The sequence below is a fragment of the Rhinatrema bivittatum genome, chromosome 1 (assembly GCF_901001135.1).
Source record: "Rhinatrema bivittatum chromosome 1, aRhiBiv1.1, whole genome shotgun sequence".
NCBI classification, from domain to species: domain Eukaryota; kingdom Metazoa; phylum Chordata; class Amphibia; order Gymnophiona; family Rhinatrematidae; genus Rhinatrema; species Rhinatrema bivittatum.
The window spans coordinates 690,552,979-690,574,010 of NC_042615.1; the positions used below are offsets into that span (position 1 = coordinate 690,552,979).

General features: G+C 42.0%; 2 protein-coding genes across 5 annotated transcripts in view; one reads left to right on the forward strand and one right to left on the reverse strand.

The window, feature by feature from the left end:
• CERT1 (ceramide transporter 1) overlaps positions 1–14,404 on the reverse strand; it is a 372,368-nt gene extending 357,964 nt beyond the window's left edge. The window contains exon 1 of one of the 2 annotated variants that reach the window (XM_029575160.1): positions 13,929–14,404. In XM_029575160.1, coding sequence (XP_029431020.1) covers positions 13,929–14,024 — 96 coding nt within the window. In that variant the 5' untranslated portion in view covers positions 14,025–14,404. The remainder of the gene's footprint in view (positions 1–13,928) is intronic. The other variant, XM_029575169.1, reaches the window with a different exon arrangement.
• An 89-nt stretch (positions 14,405–14,493) lies between these two features.
• POLK (DNA polymerase kappa) overlaps positions 14,494–21,032 on the forward strand; it is a 215,302-nt gene continuing 208,763 nt past the window's right edge. Inside the window, exons 1-2 of one of the 3 annotated variants that reach the window (XM_029575127.1) lie at positions 14,494–14,611; positions 14,889–15,059. In XM_029575127.1, the coding sequence (XP_029430987.1) occupies positions 15,044–15,059 (16 nt within the window). In that variant the 5' untranslated portion in view covers positions 14,494–14,611; positions 14,889–15,043. The other 2 variants (XM_029575146.1, XM_029575117.1) reach the window with 2 other exon arrangements.

A 21,032-nucleotide genomic window follows, 5' to 3' on the forward strand; every position in this document is an offset into this window, starting at 1 on the left:
CTCCAAAGTTCCAAATACAGATCCCCCGAGGCACTCCACTGTTTACCTTTTTCCACTGTGAAAACAGACCATTTAATCCTACTTTGTCTCCTGTATTTTAACTAGTTTGCAATCTGAAAAAGATCTCCTCTTATCCAATGACAGTTTTCTTTGAAGCTTCTCATGAGGGACTTTGTTAAACACCTTCTGAAAATTCAAATACACCACATGCTTATTCACCCCTTCAAACAAATGTAGCAACATTTGTGAGGCAAGACTTCCCTTGGGTAAATCCATGTTGGTTGTGTCCCATTAAATGTCTCTCTCTATAGTCTGATTTTATTCTTTATAATTTCCATGATTTTTCCCAGCATTAAAGTCAGGCTCACCAGTCTCTGGTTTCCCAGTCACCTCTGAAACCCTTTTTATATATCGGGGTTACATTGGCCACCTTTCAGTCTTCAGATACAATGGATAATTTTAATGATAGTTACAAGTTACTTTTAATAGGTCTGAAATTTCATTTTTTAGTTCTTTTAGAACCCTGGGATGTATACCATTCGGTCCAGATGATTTGCTACTTTTCAGTTTGTCAACCTGGCCTACTACATCTTCCAGGTTTACTGTGATTTAGGTCAGTTCATCTGTAGCGTCACTCTTGCAAACAGTCACCGGAACAGGTATCTCCCAAACATCCTCCTCATTAAAACCCAAAGCAAAGAATTAATTTAGTCTTTCTGTACTGGCCTTATCTTCCCTAAGTGCCCTTTAACCCTTCGATCATTTAATGGTCCAAAAGACTCCCTTGCAGGCTTCCTGCTTCAGATATATTTTAAAAAGTTTTTTATTATGAGTTTTTTTCCTCTACAGCCAACTTATTTTCAAATCCTCTTTTAGCTTGTCTTATCAATGTTTTACATTTAACTTGCCAACATTTTTTCCTATTTTCTTCAGATGGATCCTTCTTCCAATTTTTGAAGGAAGATATTTTGGCTAAATTACCACTTTCACCTCTCCTTTTAACTATACCAGCAATCATTTTGCCTTCCTTCCACCTTTCTTAATGCGAATATATCTGAACTGCGCTTCTAAGATTTTTTTTTTTAAAACTAATGTCCTCGCCTATCATACACTCTTAACCTCTGTAGCTGTACCTTTGAATATTTCTTATTGTATCAAAGTTTCTCTTTTGAAAGTTTCATGCTAAAGCCGTGGATTTACTTACTGTCCCCCTTTCAGTCATTAATTCAAATCTAATCATGTTATGATCACTATTGCCAAGCAGCCCTACCATTGTTACTGCTCTCACCACAAAGTAATGACCAAAGATTGTAGTCAGTCTTTTGTCATTACTTGCTATGATGAGTGTGTACTAATATTTGCTTTGAGGCGACCAAAGTTGTCTTTATAGCTATATGACAATTTATACTTGTTTATACTCCTGCTATAATTGTGAGAACTTAAGTTCAATTTAACCTTGCTGTACACCATCGTGAGTGAATCTCTTCTAAAACGGTTGTTGATAAGTTATAAGTTAGTGTTTTTTTTATTGTGATTCAACCTTGACAAAAACTATTAGACCGACAGTTTCTTGAGGCATAGCAAAAAGGAAGGATCAGGAGGGGTGGGGGGGAAGATCACACAAAAAAAGTACCCTCTGAAATATAGAGAACAATGGTTTGGTAAGCAAATGTGCTGCATGTAAGGCTTCAAACAGGGTCACACAGTGAAGCACCATTAGAAAAATAAAATTTGACAAGATTGGTGGCTCAGAGGTAGTATCTGTGCACTGCCATGCCAAGGACTGGACTCAATTCCAAGACCAGGTTATCCGGTCCCTGGACTAGTTGGGGATTGGGATGCTGTTAAGGTAGTGTTCACAGCATAATTGCTGAAGTGGCCTCATTTGCACTCAGGTCCAATCATGTTGCCATAAAGCTCAGCAGCTGAAGACAGTCCCAAGCCCTGGATAATTTCAGCTCTTGAAAGATCAATACCTGGTCTATCAGCTTGGCCATTCTATTGGGAGAAAGGGTAACTCGCTCTTCCCTTGTATGGAAGTGGGCCCCTAGAGATGTCATGGTCTGAGACTGTGAGCATATATACAACTGCAAGAAATAAGTGAGTTCCAGGTAAAGTTTTTTGCTGATAAAGATTTTTTATTGTTATTACGGCTACTCCTTATTTGAAATACAGTCTTTAAATGAAGATCCCCCAACACGGTCCCATGTTTCGCCACCCAGCTGCCTCGGGGGGGGGGGGGGGGGGGGGGTTAATTTTAACAAGAATCTGAAAAGCACAAGCGTACAGAATAACCAGGAACAGAGTTAGTGCCGAGCAGACTATAACATAAAAGTGCACTGTTATAGATTCACATTATATACAATTATTCATAGACGTACCTGTATCAGTCTGACATGGATTTTAGAAGGAGTGCACTTGCGATGACTTACCACTAGGTTTAAAAACGCTATCTTTGGGCGCGAAAATCACCAAAATTGTTTACCAGCTCCGTTGCCCAATCAGTGTAGGCCTGGCGTGCCGACGTCATTGACCTTACTTGGAGACTGCAGCTGGGTATACCCGCTGAGGTCATGGCATACTAGCCCTCTCTGAGGTAAGGATTATACTTCTATTTAAAGGGGCCCGCTCAGCAATAGACTTAGATCGTTAAAGAAAATGATTCCACTCGATCTCACTGTTGAGACCATGTGGAGTTATTGTGTTTAGGCGAAAAATCCATCTTTGTTCTTGTCGCAGGAGGATAAGGGGATAATGGTCTGAGACTGTTCCAGGCTGCTTTCTCTGTAGTTTATTACCCAGCCTCTTACAGAAGATGAACTACCATCTTTGAGTCTCTATGGTTTTCTTGTGTTGATTTGGCTCTTATGAGCCAATTGTCTAAAAGAGGGGGGGGGGGGGGTGCACCATATTTCCCTGTTTCCGTAATCTGATGCAACCACTACCATGACCTTGGTAAAAGGTCCCGGGGGTCGTTGATAGGCCAAAAGATAATGCATGGAATTGAAAAGGTTCTCCCAAAACACAGAACCTTTAAAGGCTCTAGTGGGACATGGGAATGTGAAAGTATGCTTCGGCTAAATACAGGGAAGCCAAATACTCTCCTACCCTCCCTGGTGACAGAACTGACCTTTACAGTTCCAAGGAAAAGTGGGACACATGCAGGCAGCTGTTGACCTCCTTCAGATCCAATACTGGCCAGAAGCAGCTGTCTGTTTTTTGGAGCCACAAAAATCAAAGAGGTCCCCTGCGCCCCTCTCCTGTGGGGATACTGGCACAAGAAGATGCCACAACTTTCCCAGTATTCCTTTAATTGCCTCTTTTTTGAAAAAGAGATGTACAGAGAGAGAACACTAAAACCTCTGGGACTTGCCTCATACATTCTGGAGCGTATCCTTGCTGCACGATGTCCAGGACCCAGGGTCTGTTTTAATTCCGGTCCACTCTGTACAGTACTTCAATAGGCGGCCTGCCTACTGGTACTATTGGCGGAGAGATACACTGTATATCAGGCTGAGTGACTGAGCCCCTGCTGCCGCTCAGGGCTCCGTCTTCACTGTTCTAGCCTCCTGAAAGGAATAGTACTTATTACATACCTGGGGGCAAACATCTAGCTGTCATATATATGCACCAATCCCAGGGGCACTAGGACCTAACTAAATCGCATCCCTGACCGTGCTCTAGACCCTTCACTAGCTTTTCCAGCTCCTCTGAAAAGCAGACTCTTATAGAGCAGCTTAAAACAGGCACAACTTGGAAGACTCCATCCAAACACACAACCATAGGAGCATCCTGGTTGCTACCAGGAGGCCAGAGCCTATTCTAAATCGGATCATACACATCTGCTAGAAATGTTATTGCTGACTCTAGGAAGGCTGTGCGCGCGCTTTCTGGGAGCTGCTGGACTCACTGCAAAGCTTGCTCGGGCAACAAACTCCACAAATGGAGGGCTATAGAGAGAGACTGCACTTGTTGTAAAAGCCTGCTTCAGGTTTGACTACTTTCCTGTCCTGAAGTCCATCAGGACTGTCCTCTCTGCTACTGGGACTGTGGTTTTACAAGTCACTGCCAAGACTGAAACATTGACTCGCGGGACCCTAAGATTATTTCTGTCTTCCAGAGGAAAGGGGTAGATTTTATTTAATATTCTACTGCTTTTAAGCCCTGCTTAGGAGCTGTCCCATTCTGTGAGGCACTCCAGGAGAGAGGGGGTGCCAGCATGGCCATTTGGCTAGGGCCTACAATGTTCAAGGGGCCTACGTTTGTTGAGCAAAATTAAAAAAAAAAAAAAGCTAAATATTTATATGTTAGAAATAGATATAAAAATTTTGATTGTAATTAAAGAATTTGCTAACAAAAAGCTCATAAAGCCTTCTTAAATAAACAAACACAATTTGGGAAATTTAGAAAATGATTTCTCTTATTAAAGTATCACATCAGAACCTTACATAGGGGCCTACTTTTCTTAGCTGGCACGGGCCTAATTCCTGCTCTCTCTGGCCCCGAGTGTGAGGACCATACGGCTCAGGGCGATAAGAAGAGGGAAGGCAGTCAGCAGCCTCCTGGCCCCTTGGAGTCAAGGATCCTTAGGGGCAGTATCTAATATCCTAGGGTTAATACTACACTGGAAATGAGAGCAGATAGCTCTTCCTTCCAAAACTGTCTTTTTATGGCCAAGACACCCTCCTCTGAGAAGCACACTCCTTCCTCCAGCAAATCCTCAGGAGACCCCTGGTCCGACTCCCACCCTGACCAGGGCATCTCTCAAGTCCTGCATGCCTGTGTGGGAGAAAGGCTCCAATTATTCCCTTGGGCATTTGGACACTAATCCCTTTGCTTGATCTTTACCCCTCAGGGAATCCGCAGGTTCACCAGGTCTCCACATAGTTATTATATGCCTGATGCATAATTCTTACAAATTCTGGAGGCAGGTCCCCTGCCTGGGCCCCAGCTGCACACCCACACCAAGAGAGAAGTCTACTTACAGCAAGCAACCATGCACCTGGGCTAGCTGTCGCTATGACTGTAGGGGGGAAATCTTGATCTCCCAGGGGTAGGGGGCTTCTTGCTGCCATGAGCTACCCTGGCTCAATCCCAAGAACTTTCACCTGCTCCCTCTGGGAAGAGGTTACGAGGGGTTAATCTTCCCCCTGAGCAAAAACAGCCAGCGACACTGAGACCTCTTTGGTCCCTCAAGCCTGTGCATTGCTGAGGCTCTGGAAAAAAAACCCACCACAGTATAGTTAAATTGCACCCCTTCCTGCGGAAGGAAATACTGTTGTGGACCATGCTGAGAAAGGGCATCACTACAGGCAGCAAGAAAACCTTGACAGGCTGTAAAAAAGGAATTAGAAACTGAGCACAGCATCAGCATTGCAGGGAGGAGAGCAAACCAGAAAGGTCATACAGTTTTTCTACCATCATGTTTGTTTTTTTTCCCCTTCCTTAATGAGATATCCACTATACACAAAACTCCACAATGTTACAGTAATCCCTCCCCCTGACTGTCCCAGCATGTGCTCTGCACCTCCAGGGCTCAAGTAATGCTGTTTCTCCAAGTCCAACAACTTATCTTTTGTCAGCTGAGCCTCAAGCAACACATAAGGGAAGGGCAAAATGGAAGAGATGGTTCCTGCAGCTAAAACTTTCTTCTTTGAGTTGGGGGGAGTGCCTCACTCTGGTTCTTTTACAATGTGACAGTAACCTCATGAGAAGTCTCCAGACCTCTCACGGTACTGGGATTACTCCCAGGAAGCTCAACCGTGGAACACCAGGGAATATTGCTGCCACTGGAGAAACCAGCCTCCAAAGGGCTGCTGACCCAGGTGCAACCAGTACTCACCAGGCTGGGGATGAACCTAGGCTCTGGGAGCTATTGTCCTCACTTGTGAGCGGTTGCCGGAGACACAGACTACTGGTATTGGCCCAGGACCACACCTCTCTTACAGCCCAGAGTAAGGTCATAAAAGAGGAGTGCCCTCCGCCTCCATCAGCTGTGGAGGAGGGAATATCCTATATGTGAAGACTGATCTCACAAGAAGATAACCATTACTTTTACTTTATAAAAACTCAGTGAACATCTCTTTTGGCCATACATTTTTCTAAATGCAGATTTTGAATTAAACAGCCTTACAAAGCAGAACTAGACAGTCCTGGAGAGAGACTACATCTTGTCTTTAGTTAAAAACTCAGTATTATGAAAGGGCTGACAAAAAGAGAAAAGCTGTTATGTCAAACTAAAAACTTACAAAAAGAAGTGCCAGGCAGAATTAATGGCATCTTCCAAGACATGTACATGCATGTGTGGAAAAAAAAAAAAATCCCTGTCAGAGTCCTCATGCACCCCTGACACCCTGCAAAGTTAAAAGGGACACATACACTTGGCAAGCTCATAAGCTTTCTTCCCTTTGGAACATAGAATACAATACCTCAAAAAAAAAAATGTTTGGATAGTTAACCTATGTTTCCATGAAGTGCTTGTGGTTGGGGAAACCTGTCACTTTACTTCCCTATTCTAATATGCAGACACTTCCGCTAATGTTTGTGAGTTTCAAACATCCTCAAAACCACACTTACTAGTATTCAGATTAAAAAATATATAAACAGTAAAAATTCTCATGATCACTTTAAAGTACGTAACTTAGAAAATTTGCAAATTGTGATATCTTTAAACAAATGTTAATCAGAAATTTAAAAAAAAAGATAGTTGCAATGGAGAAGGTACAGAGAAGGGCAACCAAAATGATAAAGGAGATGGAACAGCTCCCCTATGAGGAAAGGCTGAAGAGGTTAGGGCTGTTCAGCTTGGAGAAGAGACGGCTGAAGGGGGATATGATAGAGGTCTTTAAGATCATGAGAGGTCTTCAACGAGTAGATGTGAATCGGCTTTTTACACTTTCAGATAATAGAAGGACTAAGGGGCATTCCATGAAATTAGCAAGTAGCACATTTAAGACTAATCGGAGAAAATTCTTTCACTCAACGCACAATAAAGCTCTGGAATTTGTTGCCAGAAGATGTGGTTTGTGCAGTTAGTGTAGCTGGTTTCAAAAAAGGTTTGGATAAGTTCTTGGAAGAAAAGTCCATTAATGGCTATTAATCAAGTTTACTTAGGGAATAGCCACTGCTATTAATTGCATCAGTTGCCTGGGATTTTCTTGGTGTTGGGTAATTGCCAGGTTCGGCCTCTGTTGGAAACAGGATGCTGGGTTTGATTGACCATTGGTCTGACCTAGCATGACAATTTCTTATGTAGCATAAGAAGATCCCAGATAACACAGGCTCCTTTTTCAGATATAATTTGGTGAAGGGACTCGCGTGATCTGGAAAGCACTTGTATATCATCTTTGGCTAATTATGTGGGTCCAATGAAAGTTATCAGAACATTTTAAAAGATCCAGTTTTCCCAAAGGACAATACAGCAACTATGCTATACAAGATCTGATAGCATAATGCTACTCAAAAAACAATAAAGGCTTCTTTGCTAAAATGTAGGAAGTCACTCTGTTCTTGTCAATTACAAAAATTCATACGAACATGAGCATAAGTCCACAGAGCACAGCATTCTGTCTCAGACCAAAGTGGCAAATTCAAGTCACTTTGAAGTACCCAGATCGCCTTCCTATTGCTTAATCCCAGAAAATGTGTCTGGCTAATAATTAATGGATACAAGTGGGTAAAATCAAAATTTCAAATAGCTTAAGGTATCAAAAGTGGGGCTTCACTGAATAAATAACAGTAAAGCTAGCCATCCCTTGCCATTTGCCCAATAATTTTTTTTAACTTTTGTTTTGCTTAAACAATTAGTCCATTAATCTGCTGTGCACATTTAAAACCAGTAGCACTTAATTTTATAGAATGTTCCAGAGTTTCCCATAATTCAGACTTCCCTGAGAATCCCATAAAGGAAGGGAGCGAGAAGGAGCTATGAAGAGTTCTGTCATTCTAAGGGACGTATATATTTTGTATTGTGTCCATGTGATCTAATTTACATTAGATAAACTACTAGGATGTTCTGGCAAAGCACAGTAGAACATCAGAGGTGCCTGCACAATCAATGGATGAAGGTCCCCAATTGTTAGAAATTGACTCCCTGTGTTGGGGCATTTTGGAGATCTTAGTGTCCTCAATCCGGGTTGATAGTTTGGACTTGCGACTACTATATTCAGAACATAGATTTACCAATACCACAGCGACTCCTCATGGGTTGAATCAGACCATTGAGTGGTCCATGTTTCTTTAATTGGAGAGCAAACCATTACTGAATCATTGCCTGTCCTAAAAAATGGAACTCCTTACCACCTTATTTAAGAACTCAAACAAATATCAAAACTTTCAAAAAAGATCTAAAGCCTTTTCTTTTTCATTAAGTCTACGTTAATGATTATTTCAACAATCGAATTTTAACCAAGACTACCAACCATACTCATGCAAAAGAGATAATGAAATATCATCTGGCAACGACCATCATAATAGAAATATGAACTTATAATTAACACTAGAAGACCATCCTGAATATGTTTAAATACCAATAGTGTTACCACTATCCTTTTCCCTTCTTTTCCTTATGCTCCCCTTTTTCTCCACCAACCTCTCCCCAATCCCTTCTTTTCCCCTATTAATTTATGCATCAATGTTTTTAATGGTTTATTCTCTGTTTGATTTTTGTAAACCGTTATGATGGCTGAACCGAATGACGGTATATAAAACTAAACAAATAAATAAATAAATGTATGTGACATGTTGTTGCCTGTTATAAGTGTGTTTGTTCTAAGCCTCTCACTAGATCTCCTGAGGAAGTGAAATAAAACATCAATGACTGGATCTTCTGAGTGTCTATGAGAAGTCTCTAAATTATGGGATACTTTGGAACATTCTACAAAAGTTAAGTGCTGCTGGTTTTAAAAGTGCACAACAAACTGATAGACCTTGACTGGGTATTGCAGCAAAACAAAAAAAAAAGTTCAAAAAAATATTTTGGATTGGGCAAATGACACTGGTATTTATTCGGTGAAGCCCCATGTTTGATGTCTTTGTGTTTATGCACTTAAGCCATTTAAAATTTGATTTTACCCATAGTGTTGTGTGATATTGAATTGTGGGTTTGGTTGATATTCCTTGTTTGTTAATATTAAACAGACTCATCCTCCAGAAGCTTGCCCAAACCTTTCATAAAATCTAACTATGTTACTAGCCTTTCCTACATCTTCAAGCAAAACTTTCCACAGCTTGAACTGAAAAAACTCTTAAATTAAAAAAAAAAAAAATGGTACCAGTTTCATAGTGTCCCAGATTAGTACTGTTAAAAAGGGTAAATTGTTGCCTATTAACTTGCTCCATACCACTTCTGATTTTACAAGTTTCTGTATCATACCCCCTTCTAAACCATTTCTTTGCCAAGATACTGACATCTCAGATAGAGCTCTGCTGAATCTTTTGAGATGGGGAGACTAGAACTTCGTACAATATACAAGGTGTGATTCATCATGGATCCAAACAGAGCATCGTATTCCAATTTTGTTCTTTTCCAAATAATTCCAAGTGTTCTATTTGCTGCACACAGTTGAAAATGTCAATGAATCCAAGGTCTTTTTCCTAAGTGTCATTTCCTAATGTAGAACCCAGAATTGTTCATAGTTAGAATTAGTTTTCCCCCCCATGTGCATCACTTGGCAATTATTCACATTAAGTTTCACATAGAAACATAACAGGAAAAAAAAATAATGAAAACCACCATCAATACAACTGCTCAGCTCTACAATCTCTACCACCACTCCCTTAGAGATCTCCTGAGGTTGTTGCATGTTTTCTTGAATTCAGATTTTATATTTCGCTTTTCAGCACTTCAAAGCATATATTACAGCAGATTACATTCAGGTACTATAGGTATTTCTCTATCCCCACAGGGCTTACAATCTAATTTTGTACCTGAGGCAACAGAGGGTAAAGTGACTTGCCCAAGATCACAAGGAGCGACAGTGAAATTTGAACCCTGGTTTCCCCGTGTCATAGCCCACTGCTCTAACCACTAGGCTACTCCTCCACTTCATTGTCATTGTCTTCAGCACCTACCCTGGGAAGGCTGTTTCATACATCCACCACTCTCTGTAAACATACTTCCTTAGTTTTCTCCTCAGTCTACTCATTAACCATAACCCCTCATTGCAGAGTTTCTTTTCCACTGAGAGACCTAGCTCCTAGGTATTTAAATGTTTTTATCTCTCTCCTATTATGCCCGTCCTCTAGGGTATATATTTTAATCCTTATATGTCTCCATATACTTTACAATGAAGACCACTGATCATTTTATTAGCCACTATTTGAACTGATTCCATCCTGTTTATATCCTTTTAAGATAATGTCACCAGAACTGTACACAGTATTCCAAATGAGATCTCATAAAAAGGACTCACACAAGGGCAATATCACCTTTTTTTTTTGCTAACCATTCCTCTCTTTATGCACTCGAGCATCTTTCTGGCTTTTGCCATTGCCTCATTTGCCCACACTGAGATCATAACATATGATTATCCTCACTCATTTCAAACATAAAAGAATTTCACCCCTTAGACTACTGCTCTCTTGGGCTTTTGCATGACTTTTTTTTAGTATTAAATCTTAGCTTTCAGACTCTAGACCATTCCACAAGCTTCACTAGATCCCTCCTCACAGTTTCAACCTTCTTGGTTGTCTACACCTTCGCACATTTTGATATCTGTAAAAAGACAAACCTTTCCCAATAGTCTTTCCACAATATCACTTTCAAAAATGTTGCAAAAGGACTGATCCCTGTAGCACATCATTAGAAATGTTCTTTCCTTGAAGGGCGCTCCATTTACCTCTATCCTTTATTGCCTCCAACTCAATCAGTTTCTAGCGCAGTCTAACACTTTAGGTCCCATACCAAAGGCACTGTGTTTGTTTATAAGTCACCTATGCAGAGCCATGTGAAAGGCCTTGCTGAAATCCTGGTACACTACTACATCTAAGGCACTCCTCTTACTCAACTCCTTGGTCATCTAGTCAAAGAAACTCACTGAACTATTCTCTGTTTTAGCAGCAATTTCATTAACTTTCTTACCACAGAGGTAAGACTAACAAGCCTGTAGTTCCCAACCACCTATCTTTCACTTTTGTGAAGAGGAACCACATCCATCTCCAGCATTCCAGAACTTCTCACAACTAAAAAAAAAGCAGTGAAATGGTTAGCCAGTGGAACTGCCAGAACTTCTTTAAGTTTCCTTAAAACCCTCCAATGTATTGCATCTAGTGCTATCACTTTAAATTTAGCTAGTGCCTCACGAACACAGTTTTCTGAAAATTGTTTACCTCACTTCCAATCCCACATGTCTGTTTATGTAGTATTATTCCTGGCTCTTCATCAGTGAACACTGAACAGAAAAAAGTTTAAGGAACTCCTTGGTCAGCCTGAAAATATGCCTACCTTTCTCCTGTTTCACAATGAAACTTTTGCACTTCCTCTTACCACTAACATAACCTAAAAAAAAAAAAAAGTATTTTCTCCTGTCATTTAGATGCTCAGTTCTCCAATCTGTTTTCTTGCCATTTCCTCTGTTCATGTTAACTTGAATATTCTGTCATCCTCAAATTTAAATCAGTTCACTCACTGACCCCTTTTCCAGATCATTAATGAATGTTTTACAGTGGGCTCAATCCAGATACCAGAGGAATTCCACTCGTTCTCTCTCCAGAAGAAAATTGACAATTTAGTCCTTCAAACAGATACTAATCATAAGTCATTGCTTTCTATCCCATGACCTTTTAGTTTCCTTTCATGAAGGACTATCCAATGCTTTCTGAAAATCCAGACATACTATATTATCGACTAGCTTTCCCTTACCATTATTTACATCTTCAAAGAATCCTAATGCATTAGTATGATATAGCACTTCTTTCTAAATCAATGCTAATCTTCTCCATTAAACCAAGTTTATTCATGTACCCAGTAATTATGTTCTAAAAACAGTAATTTCCACCATTTTATCCAGCAATCACAAAGCTCAGTGGTCTGTTTCCCCAAATCATCTAGTGGTTGAACCGACTTCCTTGGCAGGCTTCTTGCTTTTGATGTACTTCAAAAAGATATTAGTTCTTGCCTCTTTGGCAAACTTTTCCTCCAATTATTTTTTGTTCTGCTTTATTAATATTATCAGGTCCTTATCTGACTAACCTTTTTCTAAGTAAAACAAACAAACAAAAAAAAAAAACCAACAAAGTCCAGTAACCTATTTCCAGCAGTAGCCAACCCAGGTCACAAGTACCTGGCAAGATCCCAAACAGTAAATATTCCATGCTACTATCATACAGTTATAAGCAGTGGCTATTGCTTAAGTCTGCTTGGTTAATAATTTATGAACTTCTCCTCTAAGAATCTGTTCAAACCCCACTATGCTAACTGCCTTTACCACATCCTCCAATAATGAATTCCAGAGTTTAATTGTGCATGTAGTGAAAAATATTTTTCTCAGATTTGTTTTGAATGTGCTACTTACTAACTTAAGGGATTGCCCCCTAAGTCTTTGTATTTTGTGAAAGAGTAAATAACCGATTTACATTTACCCATTCTATTGCATTCATGATTTTAGAGACTATCATACCCCCTTTGGCTGCCTCTTCTCCAAGTTGAACAGCCCTAACCTCTTTAGACTTTCCATCTCCTTTATCATTTTGGTTACCCTTCTTTGCACCTTTTCCAATACAGTTGTGTGGGTTTTTTTGAAACACGCCGACCAGAACTGCACACAGTACTCTTAAATGTGGCTTCACCATGAAGAGATAGAGATGTTATGACACTTTCTTTTTTGACCACCACCTCACACTAAACTGAGGATTTCAAAATAAGAACATAAGAAGTTGCCATACTGGGTCAGACCAAGGGTCCAAACCCAGCAACCTGTTTCCAACAGTGGCCAAACCAGATTACAAGTACCCAAACATTAAGTAGATCCCATGCTATGATGCCAGTAATAGCACACAGGTCCTTTTCCTGGGTGATGAACAATGTCAGATTCCATGTTAGGAGTTAACTACTGTGCAGATTACTTTTCCCCATGTGCATCACTTTGCATTGATCTATATTAAATTTCAGCGGCTATTTGAATGCCCAGTCTTCCAGTCTTGAAAGGTCCTCCTACAATTTTTCACAATCCACATGTAATTTTGTTTAAAATTGTTTGCATACGGCTTTTGCTAGAGCTTATGCTCCTACCCGTTTTCTTCTTTTAGATCTGCTTTCCGTTTTCCAAGGATACCTTTTGGCTTCAATAGCATCTTTCATAGTATCATTTAATTATGCTAACAAATGTTTGGTATTCTTTAAACTTTTTTCGAAACTCGCGGAATATATTTTCGTTGCGTTTCAAGATAAATAAAGTCTTGGAAGCAAACACCAGTTACTCATCCCAAGTTTTTAAAGAACAAAGTCTTGCTCTGTCCGAGGCTTGTTCCAGTTATTTATATGTACAATGCACTGCATAAAAAATACCTATCATACATGTTTTTAAAAAATCCTCATTAGAAGATTAAAGCACTGCAGTAAAGACTCACAGCAACATAAATCACTAAAGAACTGAAATGGAGAGTACAGCAGAAAGCAATGACGGGCGCTCCTCCCTTCCCCGGGAGATTAAAGGTCCGGCTCCTGCCTCATGTGCTGGGTCGATGTGGAAACGCTCCCGTGTACACACATCACGCGCTCGCCCGCTCGTTCCTTCCTTTGCCCTAAAAAAAAAAAAAAAAAAAGCCACCGCCCTCCCCCTTTACACCGAAGCCGACCTCAGCCAGCTACATCTGCCTCCCGCCCGCAGGCTGTGATCACTACTACCGCTCGGAAAGGCCCGGACCAAGTAAAGGCTCGAGCGGCGAGAGGAGAAGTGCAGTGATCGGTCTGGTGGGGAAGAGTCTCTCACCTTGCTAAGTACTCCGCAGAGCTCCACGGGCGGCCCGGACTCCGCTTCCACATCATCTTCAGAGCCCGAGGAATTCCAGCTCTGGTTATCAGACATGGAGCCCCGGGCGGGGGCGGCTGCGCGCCGGAGCGAAGGGCAGGAGGAGGACCGGTGTGCACGACTCTGCCGAGGTCTTCCACAGTTCTGCGAACAAGACCAGGAGGCACCGCTGTCCGCGCCCCCTCTGGCTCTGCCCGGCAATTACCACCCGCGCTGCACAGTCCGTCCCCGCAGCCCGTCTGCCACTTGCTGCTACAACCCAGTCCGGCTTCGCTCTTCGCCGCTGCGTCCCCCGGCACGCCCCCGAACTCCGGGAAGAGCGTAAGCGAGAAAGACAAGCCCAAGCAAGAAACACCGCTCACACAGCCACCATCTTCCACCGTCGCAACGTCACAGCCACCACTCTTCGTAGCCCCTCCCGGCGCGTGGCGAGCTGGGGCCGTCGGGGCGCTGGCTTCCTCATGACATCACTGACAGCAACCAGTTACGTTCCCTGACTGCCTTCCCTAGTGCATTCATTGGCTCTCACTCGTTCTCGAACGCCCTCTCAAGTCCTCGCGTCAAGTTTCCGGTCTCTCACCCGTCGACCGGAAGTACCTTAAACTGTCGTTACCAGGGAAACCTGAACCCGGAAGTGAGCTCAGGTACCGGTAGGGACTTTGTTGTTGGGCGGGAAGTGTCTATTTTGAGGTTGGTGTGGGGGCTGTAACCTCTAACACTCATCTGTATTTGTATGAAATTAAGCAATGGCACCGCGGTGGGAAACCGTGTCAGGTTCAAGTGTTTCTGTCTGTATTTCGCTAGTGGTGCTCATTTCCTTGGCGGGGAAGAACTGTGTATGATTGCGACGGGGAATAAGCCTCGTCCAAACCATCTTCAGCGTGAGCCGGAGCTAAGGCTTTGATTCCTTGAACTTTGCAGGGAAGGTGGTTGTAGACAACGATTTTCCTCATGCCATGGACGGATTAATCCCCGAAGAGCCCCAGCGCCTCGGGGGAAGCGCTGGAGACAGGACGGTGCGGGAAGAGTTGGCCCTTCTCTCTTTTTGAGCGAGAGAGAATGGCTAAATTTCGTCGATGTCCCTAAATCCAGGTACAAGTACAGTAAGTTCAGTCTTTGACATGAATCGCTGTGAAAGTTTAATATCCTTGCTCAGTTAATAGCAAAAAAGCCCTTATGTTTATAGTGCACAGGTCCAAACCGTATCTGGAAACAAAGCCATTGGCAGCCTTAAGTCTGCTCCCTTGAAATACTTAGTGGCTGATAACGGGCAGATGATTCCAAGAGTAGCACTCAAGCGATATAGATGTATATCACAGTCAATGACTGGGTCCTAGAGCAGGCCACTTAAATGGAAACTGAGCCTTTAGCGTACCAATGTACAGGATGTAGGCAGATTAACATTTAGAAATTCTGACTTGTCATAATTCACCTTAAAGCCAGATACAGCGCTAAACTGGTTTAGTTCATACACCAGATGGGGTAGTGAGAGATCGGGATTGGTAAGTGTAACCGTAATGTCATCCGCAAATAATGAGAGCTTGTATTATTCATCCCCTATTTTCACCCCTGCAATTTGGTCAGAGAGGCGCACTCTGGTAGCGAAAGGTTTGAGAAATAGGGCAAAGAGCAGCGGCAACAGAGGCACCCTTGCCTCGTTCCCCTCCCAACTGCAAATCGATCCCCATAGCCCTCATTTACCTTCACGTAGGTCTGAAGTGAACGATAAAGATTTCTCACCCAGTGGAGGAAAAAAGGATCAAAGCCAAATTTCTCCATTAATTTGAATAGAAAGTGCCAATGTACCCTATCAAACACTTTTTCAGCGTCAAGGAAAAGCAATAGGGAGGGAACATGCTCTCTTTGAACCCACCATAATAGATCAATAATCTTGCGAATGTTATCCACCGCCATGAGGCCAGGTATAAAGCCAATCTGGTCAGTGTGTACTAATCCTGGTATGACCTTGTTCAAACACTCTGCTAGTATCCTTGCTAAGATCTTAAGGTTCAGGTTAATCAATGAAATTGGGTGATACGACCCGCACAGAGTGGGGTCAGGGCCCGGTTTTTACAATGACAGATATTCCAGCCACGTTTGCAGCCTCCATAATAAAGCCCCCGTCCAGTATATAGTTGAAATATTTGGTCAGAGTTGCTACTAAGATGAGAATTTCTTATAATATGCACTGGAATAGCCATCTAGGCCAGGTGATTTGCCTGATTTCAAGGATTTTAAAACCTGTAACACCTCTGGAGCGCTAATCGGCCTAATTAGGAGTTTTTGTGCACTGAAAAGTGGGGGCAAAGGAATTTTAGATAAGTATTCATCAATAGCCCCATCCTCTATACTCGCATCATTTTCATACAGGGAGGCATAAAATTGAGAGAAGCACTGCCTAATTTCTCTAGTTGGTGTAAGAATTTCCTGATGAGAGTTCTTAATTTTAGCTATAGCACTTTGCCTCCGAACGACCCTCAACCTCCTAGCAAGGTACCACCCAGCTTTATTGCCCCCATTAAAATAAGCCTATTTATTAATCTCCAGCTGATGGGCAAAAAAGTTATCCTCCAGTGCTTGAAATTTGTATCTCGCTAGTGTCAGTTATCTATACAGAGTAGGAGATTGAGACAGCATATGCTTGCGGGGTAGGTCCGCAATTTTGCCCACCAAGGAATATCGCTGCTGCTCCCTCTCCCACTTACAAAAAGCAGCACGTGAGATTAATACACCACTCATTACCGCTTTAGAACAGTCCCATACAGTTCCACTCAAAGTGGGGCCTGTTGGGTTAAACTGAAAGAATTCTAACAAATGCTCTTGGAGGTGTGCACAGAAGTGCTCATCTTTCAGTAATGACTCATTCAGTCGCTAGAATTTGTTGCCCGAGTGAACCTCATGAAATAGGATATCGATCCAAACCGGGACGTGGTCTGACCATGTGATGTTCCCTATGTCAGCTTCGAGCACCCTATTCTGCAGCAGTTTATCCACCAGAAAATAATCTATTCGGGAGTAGGCGTTATGAGGCGAGGAATAAAAAGTATATGTACACGACTTTGAGTGCCTCTGCCTCCATATGTCCACCAGACTCCACTGGGTCATAACAGAAGAGAGCACGTTCCTTGCTCTCTGCAAGGGTTTGGGTGAAGGGGCTGACAAGTCAAGGTAGGGGCAACGGTTGAGATTAAAATCCTCCCCAATTAATAAAAGCCCTCTCAGCTTGGGCTAATAAGGAGTCCCCCAAAGAACTGAAGAAGGGTGAGTGAAGATGTCTTTGCCAAGTCTCAATTTGACTATTAAAATCTGCCATGTTGGTCAGCAAGTTGAAATAGGATATCAAAAACAAGATGGCAGGATATCAGAATGCCTACCCCAGTATATTTCTCCCTGCATGTGCTCGCAGCAAAGAATTGATGAGGAAAGCGCTTATTAAATAGTAGTTTCTCATGCCTTTTTCTCAGATGGGTCTCCTGTAATAATGCAATAGAAGCTCTCCGAGATGCCAGTTCTTGATATAGCAGACTTCGCTTGTGCTGTGCGTTCAGGCCTTTTACATTAATAGACAGTATATGAGTAGCCATTTAGATAAGTGAAAACGTAAAACTTACAGAAAGCCCCCTGACGTGGATGTAATACCAGGCAAATAAGAACCACAATACCTGCTTTAAGTGTATTAAATATAATTGAGCTGTGTATGCCAGGCTCTCAAAGCTATACCCCCCTCATCCTTAATCCCGCCCTTAGAAATACTATCTACAAAAACCCTCATGTAGATCCCCCTACTAAAGTAGGCATTGATAACCAAAGGAAGTGTGAAAGCACAACCACGGTCCCCTCAAACATAATATATACACAAATCATCAAAATTACCATCATTATGAAATAGAAATAGCTTTTCGCTTGAACAGCCTTATAGATATTAATACAGAACTTATACCGACAGCATCATGCATAATTCTCCCCAAGCCCCTCTAAGGAAGGAAAGGCAGATGAAATCACACTTAGGACTAAAAGAAAAATTCACAGTGTCTAGAGTTGCACAAGGTCTCCCCGTCAGCCTTGGTGCGAGAGTGCAGAACGTGACTCCTCAGAGTGCCGCCAAAAGCGCCAATCTCCCTTTCCAGCTCGTCGCCATATTGGGAAGGTGTTGATTGGGATTGCAGAGCTAGCTGGCTTCGGGGAAGAGAATTTCGCAGATAGATTGGCCTTCTTGAAAGCATCAACTGCTTCGGAGATAGATTTAAGCTGATAGGTAGTGCCATTCAATACAAATTGCAGGCCGAAGAGAAAAGTCCACCTATATCAGATGTTTTCAGCTCTCAATGCAGCCGTGACCTCTTTTAACTCAGCGCGCTTGCGGAGTGTTATTGGTGCCAGGTCATTAAAAATTGCAATAACGTGGCCCTCCCGACTCCACTCTGCTTTCCTCCTCGCAGCTTCATAGATGCGCAACTTAAGCAGATAACTGTGGAGGCAGATAATTATGTCACGGGCCCAATTAGGAGGTTTAGGGCCTAATGCCTGTTGGGCGTGCTCGATGACAATTCTTTGCTGTGGGGGATCCAATAGCTTGGAGTCCTCTGTGGTATCAGCTAAGAGGGTTTTGCAAACTTTTCCGCCACCTCCCTTGCATTTGCAAATTCCAGCAATTCAGGGATCCCTCTAATATGCAAATTCCACCACTTTGAGCGGTTCTCTAGGTCTTCCAATTTTTCTAAGAGGGAGTTGTGTTCCATTTGTATATTCTTCTATTGTTCTGCTAGTTTATTCATGGAGTCACCTTGGCCGTCTAAGCGGGTCTCCAATTCATCCACGCAGCTTCCCAGGGCTGCCATGTCATCTTGCACTTCTGAGATGGACGTTAGTAAGTCAATCTTATGCTGCTTCATGTTGGTGTGGAGCTCCATACACCAACAGTGCATTTCTTCTCTCATTGGGAATTCAGCCGTTCCAATTCCATCGCTAGTGAGGACAGGCTTGGTCACCATTTCCTTGTTGCTACGATTACCAGAGGCCTGGGCGCCATCTTCGCCTTCATCCTTGTCAGTGTGTTTTAAGTAAGAAAATTGCTTTAAGTCTGCAGTTTTGTGTTTTGCTGCCATCTGCTGCAGATTTATAAGCAGTAAAGGCACTTAGATGTGTCGAAAGTGCACCGATGGATTCAGTAAGTGAGGGCCGGGAGCTCTGTGGTTAAGCTTCCATCTTCAACAATGACATCAGCAGCCAAAAAAGTCTTTGTCCCTTTTGAAATATGAACTCCAGAACTGAACACAGTACTCCAAGTGAGGCCTCACCAAGGACCTGTACAAGAGCATTATCACTTCCTTTTTCTTACTAGTTATTCTTCTCTCTGTGCAGCCCAGCATGCTTCTGGCTTTAGCTGTTGCCTTGTCACATTGCTTCACTATCTTCAGATCTCCAGATTACCCCAATGTCCTCAATTTAATCCTGCTTAAAACCACCAACTTTAATTCTCCTCAGTTTTGGCCTTCTTGTATTAACACAAAGCCTCTTCTTTTTTGTTGTTGTTGTTGTATCTTGTCTCTGTATTGTCTAGATTTGCAAGTTCCATGTAGTAAGGACTGTCCATTGTGTGTGTCACTCTACAGCATTGCACGCATCTGGTATGAACTATACAAATGAATAATAATCCAAGATATCATTGTCTACAGGCAAAATACCTTATAGTATAAGCAAGATTTATGATTATCACACACTATTATTTTGCCCATTTGCAGTTATATATTTCCAAGATAATTTAACTAAAAGACAGTTTAGTGCAGTATTGAAATAATTAAACAAGAAAGCTTCAATTAGTGGGGGCTTGAAGTCGTCTAGTATGCCCTTTAAATGTTGTAAAAATGCCCAAAAGGTGGAAAACTCTTCAAATAACCAAAGAAAATGAAAAATTAATAAAAAAGCTAACAGAAAATATGCTGATAGAATATGGAAAATATGTCATCTTCCTGGAATTCAATTTATCTGATAGTTCATTTTTAACTTTTTACCAGTAAGTTAAAAAAATGTAGCTTTTCTACAATGAATAGACACTGCTGCTTTAAGAAGGTAAAATTTAGTCTTACCTATTAAATGTCCTTTCCTTGAGTCCTGCTAACTATCATGACTAGTGGGTTATCTCCATCTACTAGCAGATGAAGATGGTGGACAACACCCTTTACAGTATCATCATCATCATCTGGTATATAGGCTGCACCAGCAATAGCCAGTATTCTTATGCCAAAGCAATGGCAAAAACCAACTACTCCTAAATTGCAACTTTAGGGAAAATAAATAGAAACTTCATAAACAGGTGGAACAGAGGAAACTCTCTTTTCTGTTTGTCCTGCTTAGAAAGCAAACTCTGCTGAGTGGGCATCATGTCCCATGTATCTCTGCACAGCACTACACACGCCATGCAGCGTGTGTAGTGCTGCATGGCGTGTGTACAGAAGAAACAACCTTGGGCACACCTCAAAAGTGTAATCACATTTTTCTGCTAAACTCAAGGTTCACTGTCAAAGATAACAGTACAGGCCCTGACTTCCCAGGAGGGAACTGGACTGGTATAGCAGAAATAAGAAAAGGAAATTAACAGGTAAGACTAAATTTCACTTTCCTCATTATCCTGCTACACCAGTCCAGACTAGTGGGATGTACCCAATCCCATTTCAATATGATTGGAAAGAAGACAAGGCTGCTCTAAGGCAGTATCTCACTTGGACTGCACATCTAATCCATAGCATCTGTGAGAGAATGTAAAGATCAAGAGACTGCCTTACAGATGTCTTCTGGAGTAGATGCTGTAGACACTACTTATAAGGAAGCCTGAGCCCTAGTAGAATGAGCACAAAGCACCTTTGGAACTTGTTGACCCTTCAACATAAGGCTGAGGGAATAAGAACATAAGAAAATGCCATACTGGGTCAGACCAAGGGTCCATCAAGCCCAGTATCCTGTTTCCAACAGTGGCCAATCCAGGCCATAAGAACCTGGCATTTGCTTGATTTACATGGACATTGAGGATTCTGGAGCTGCCTCTCCTTGTGATATCAGCCAAATAAA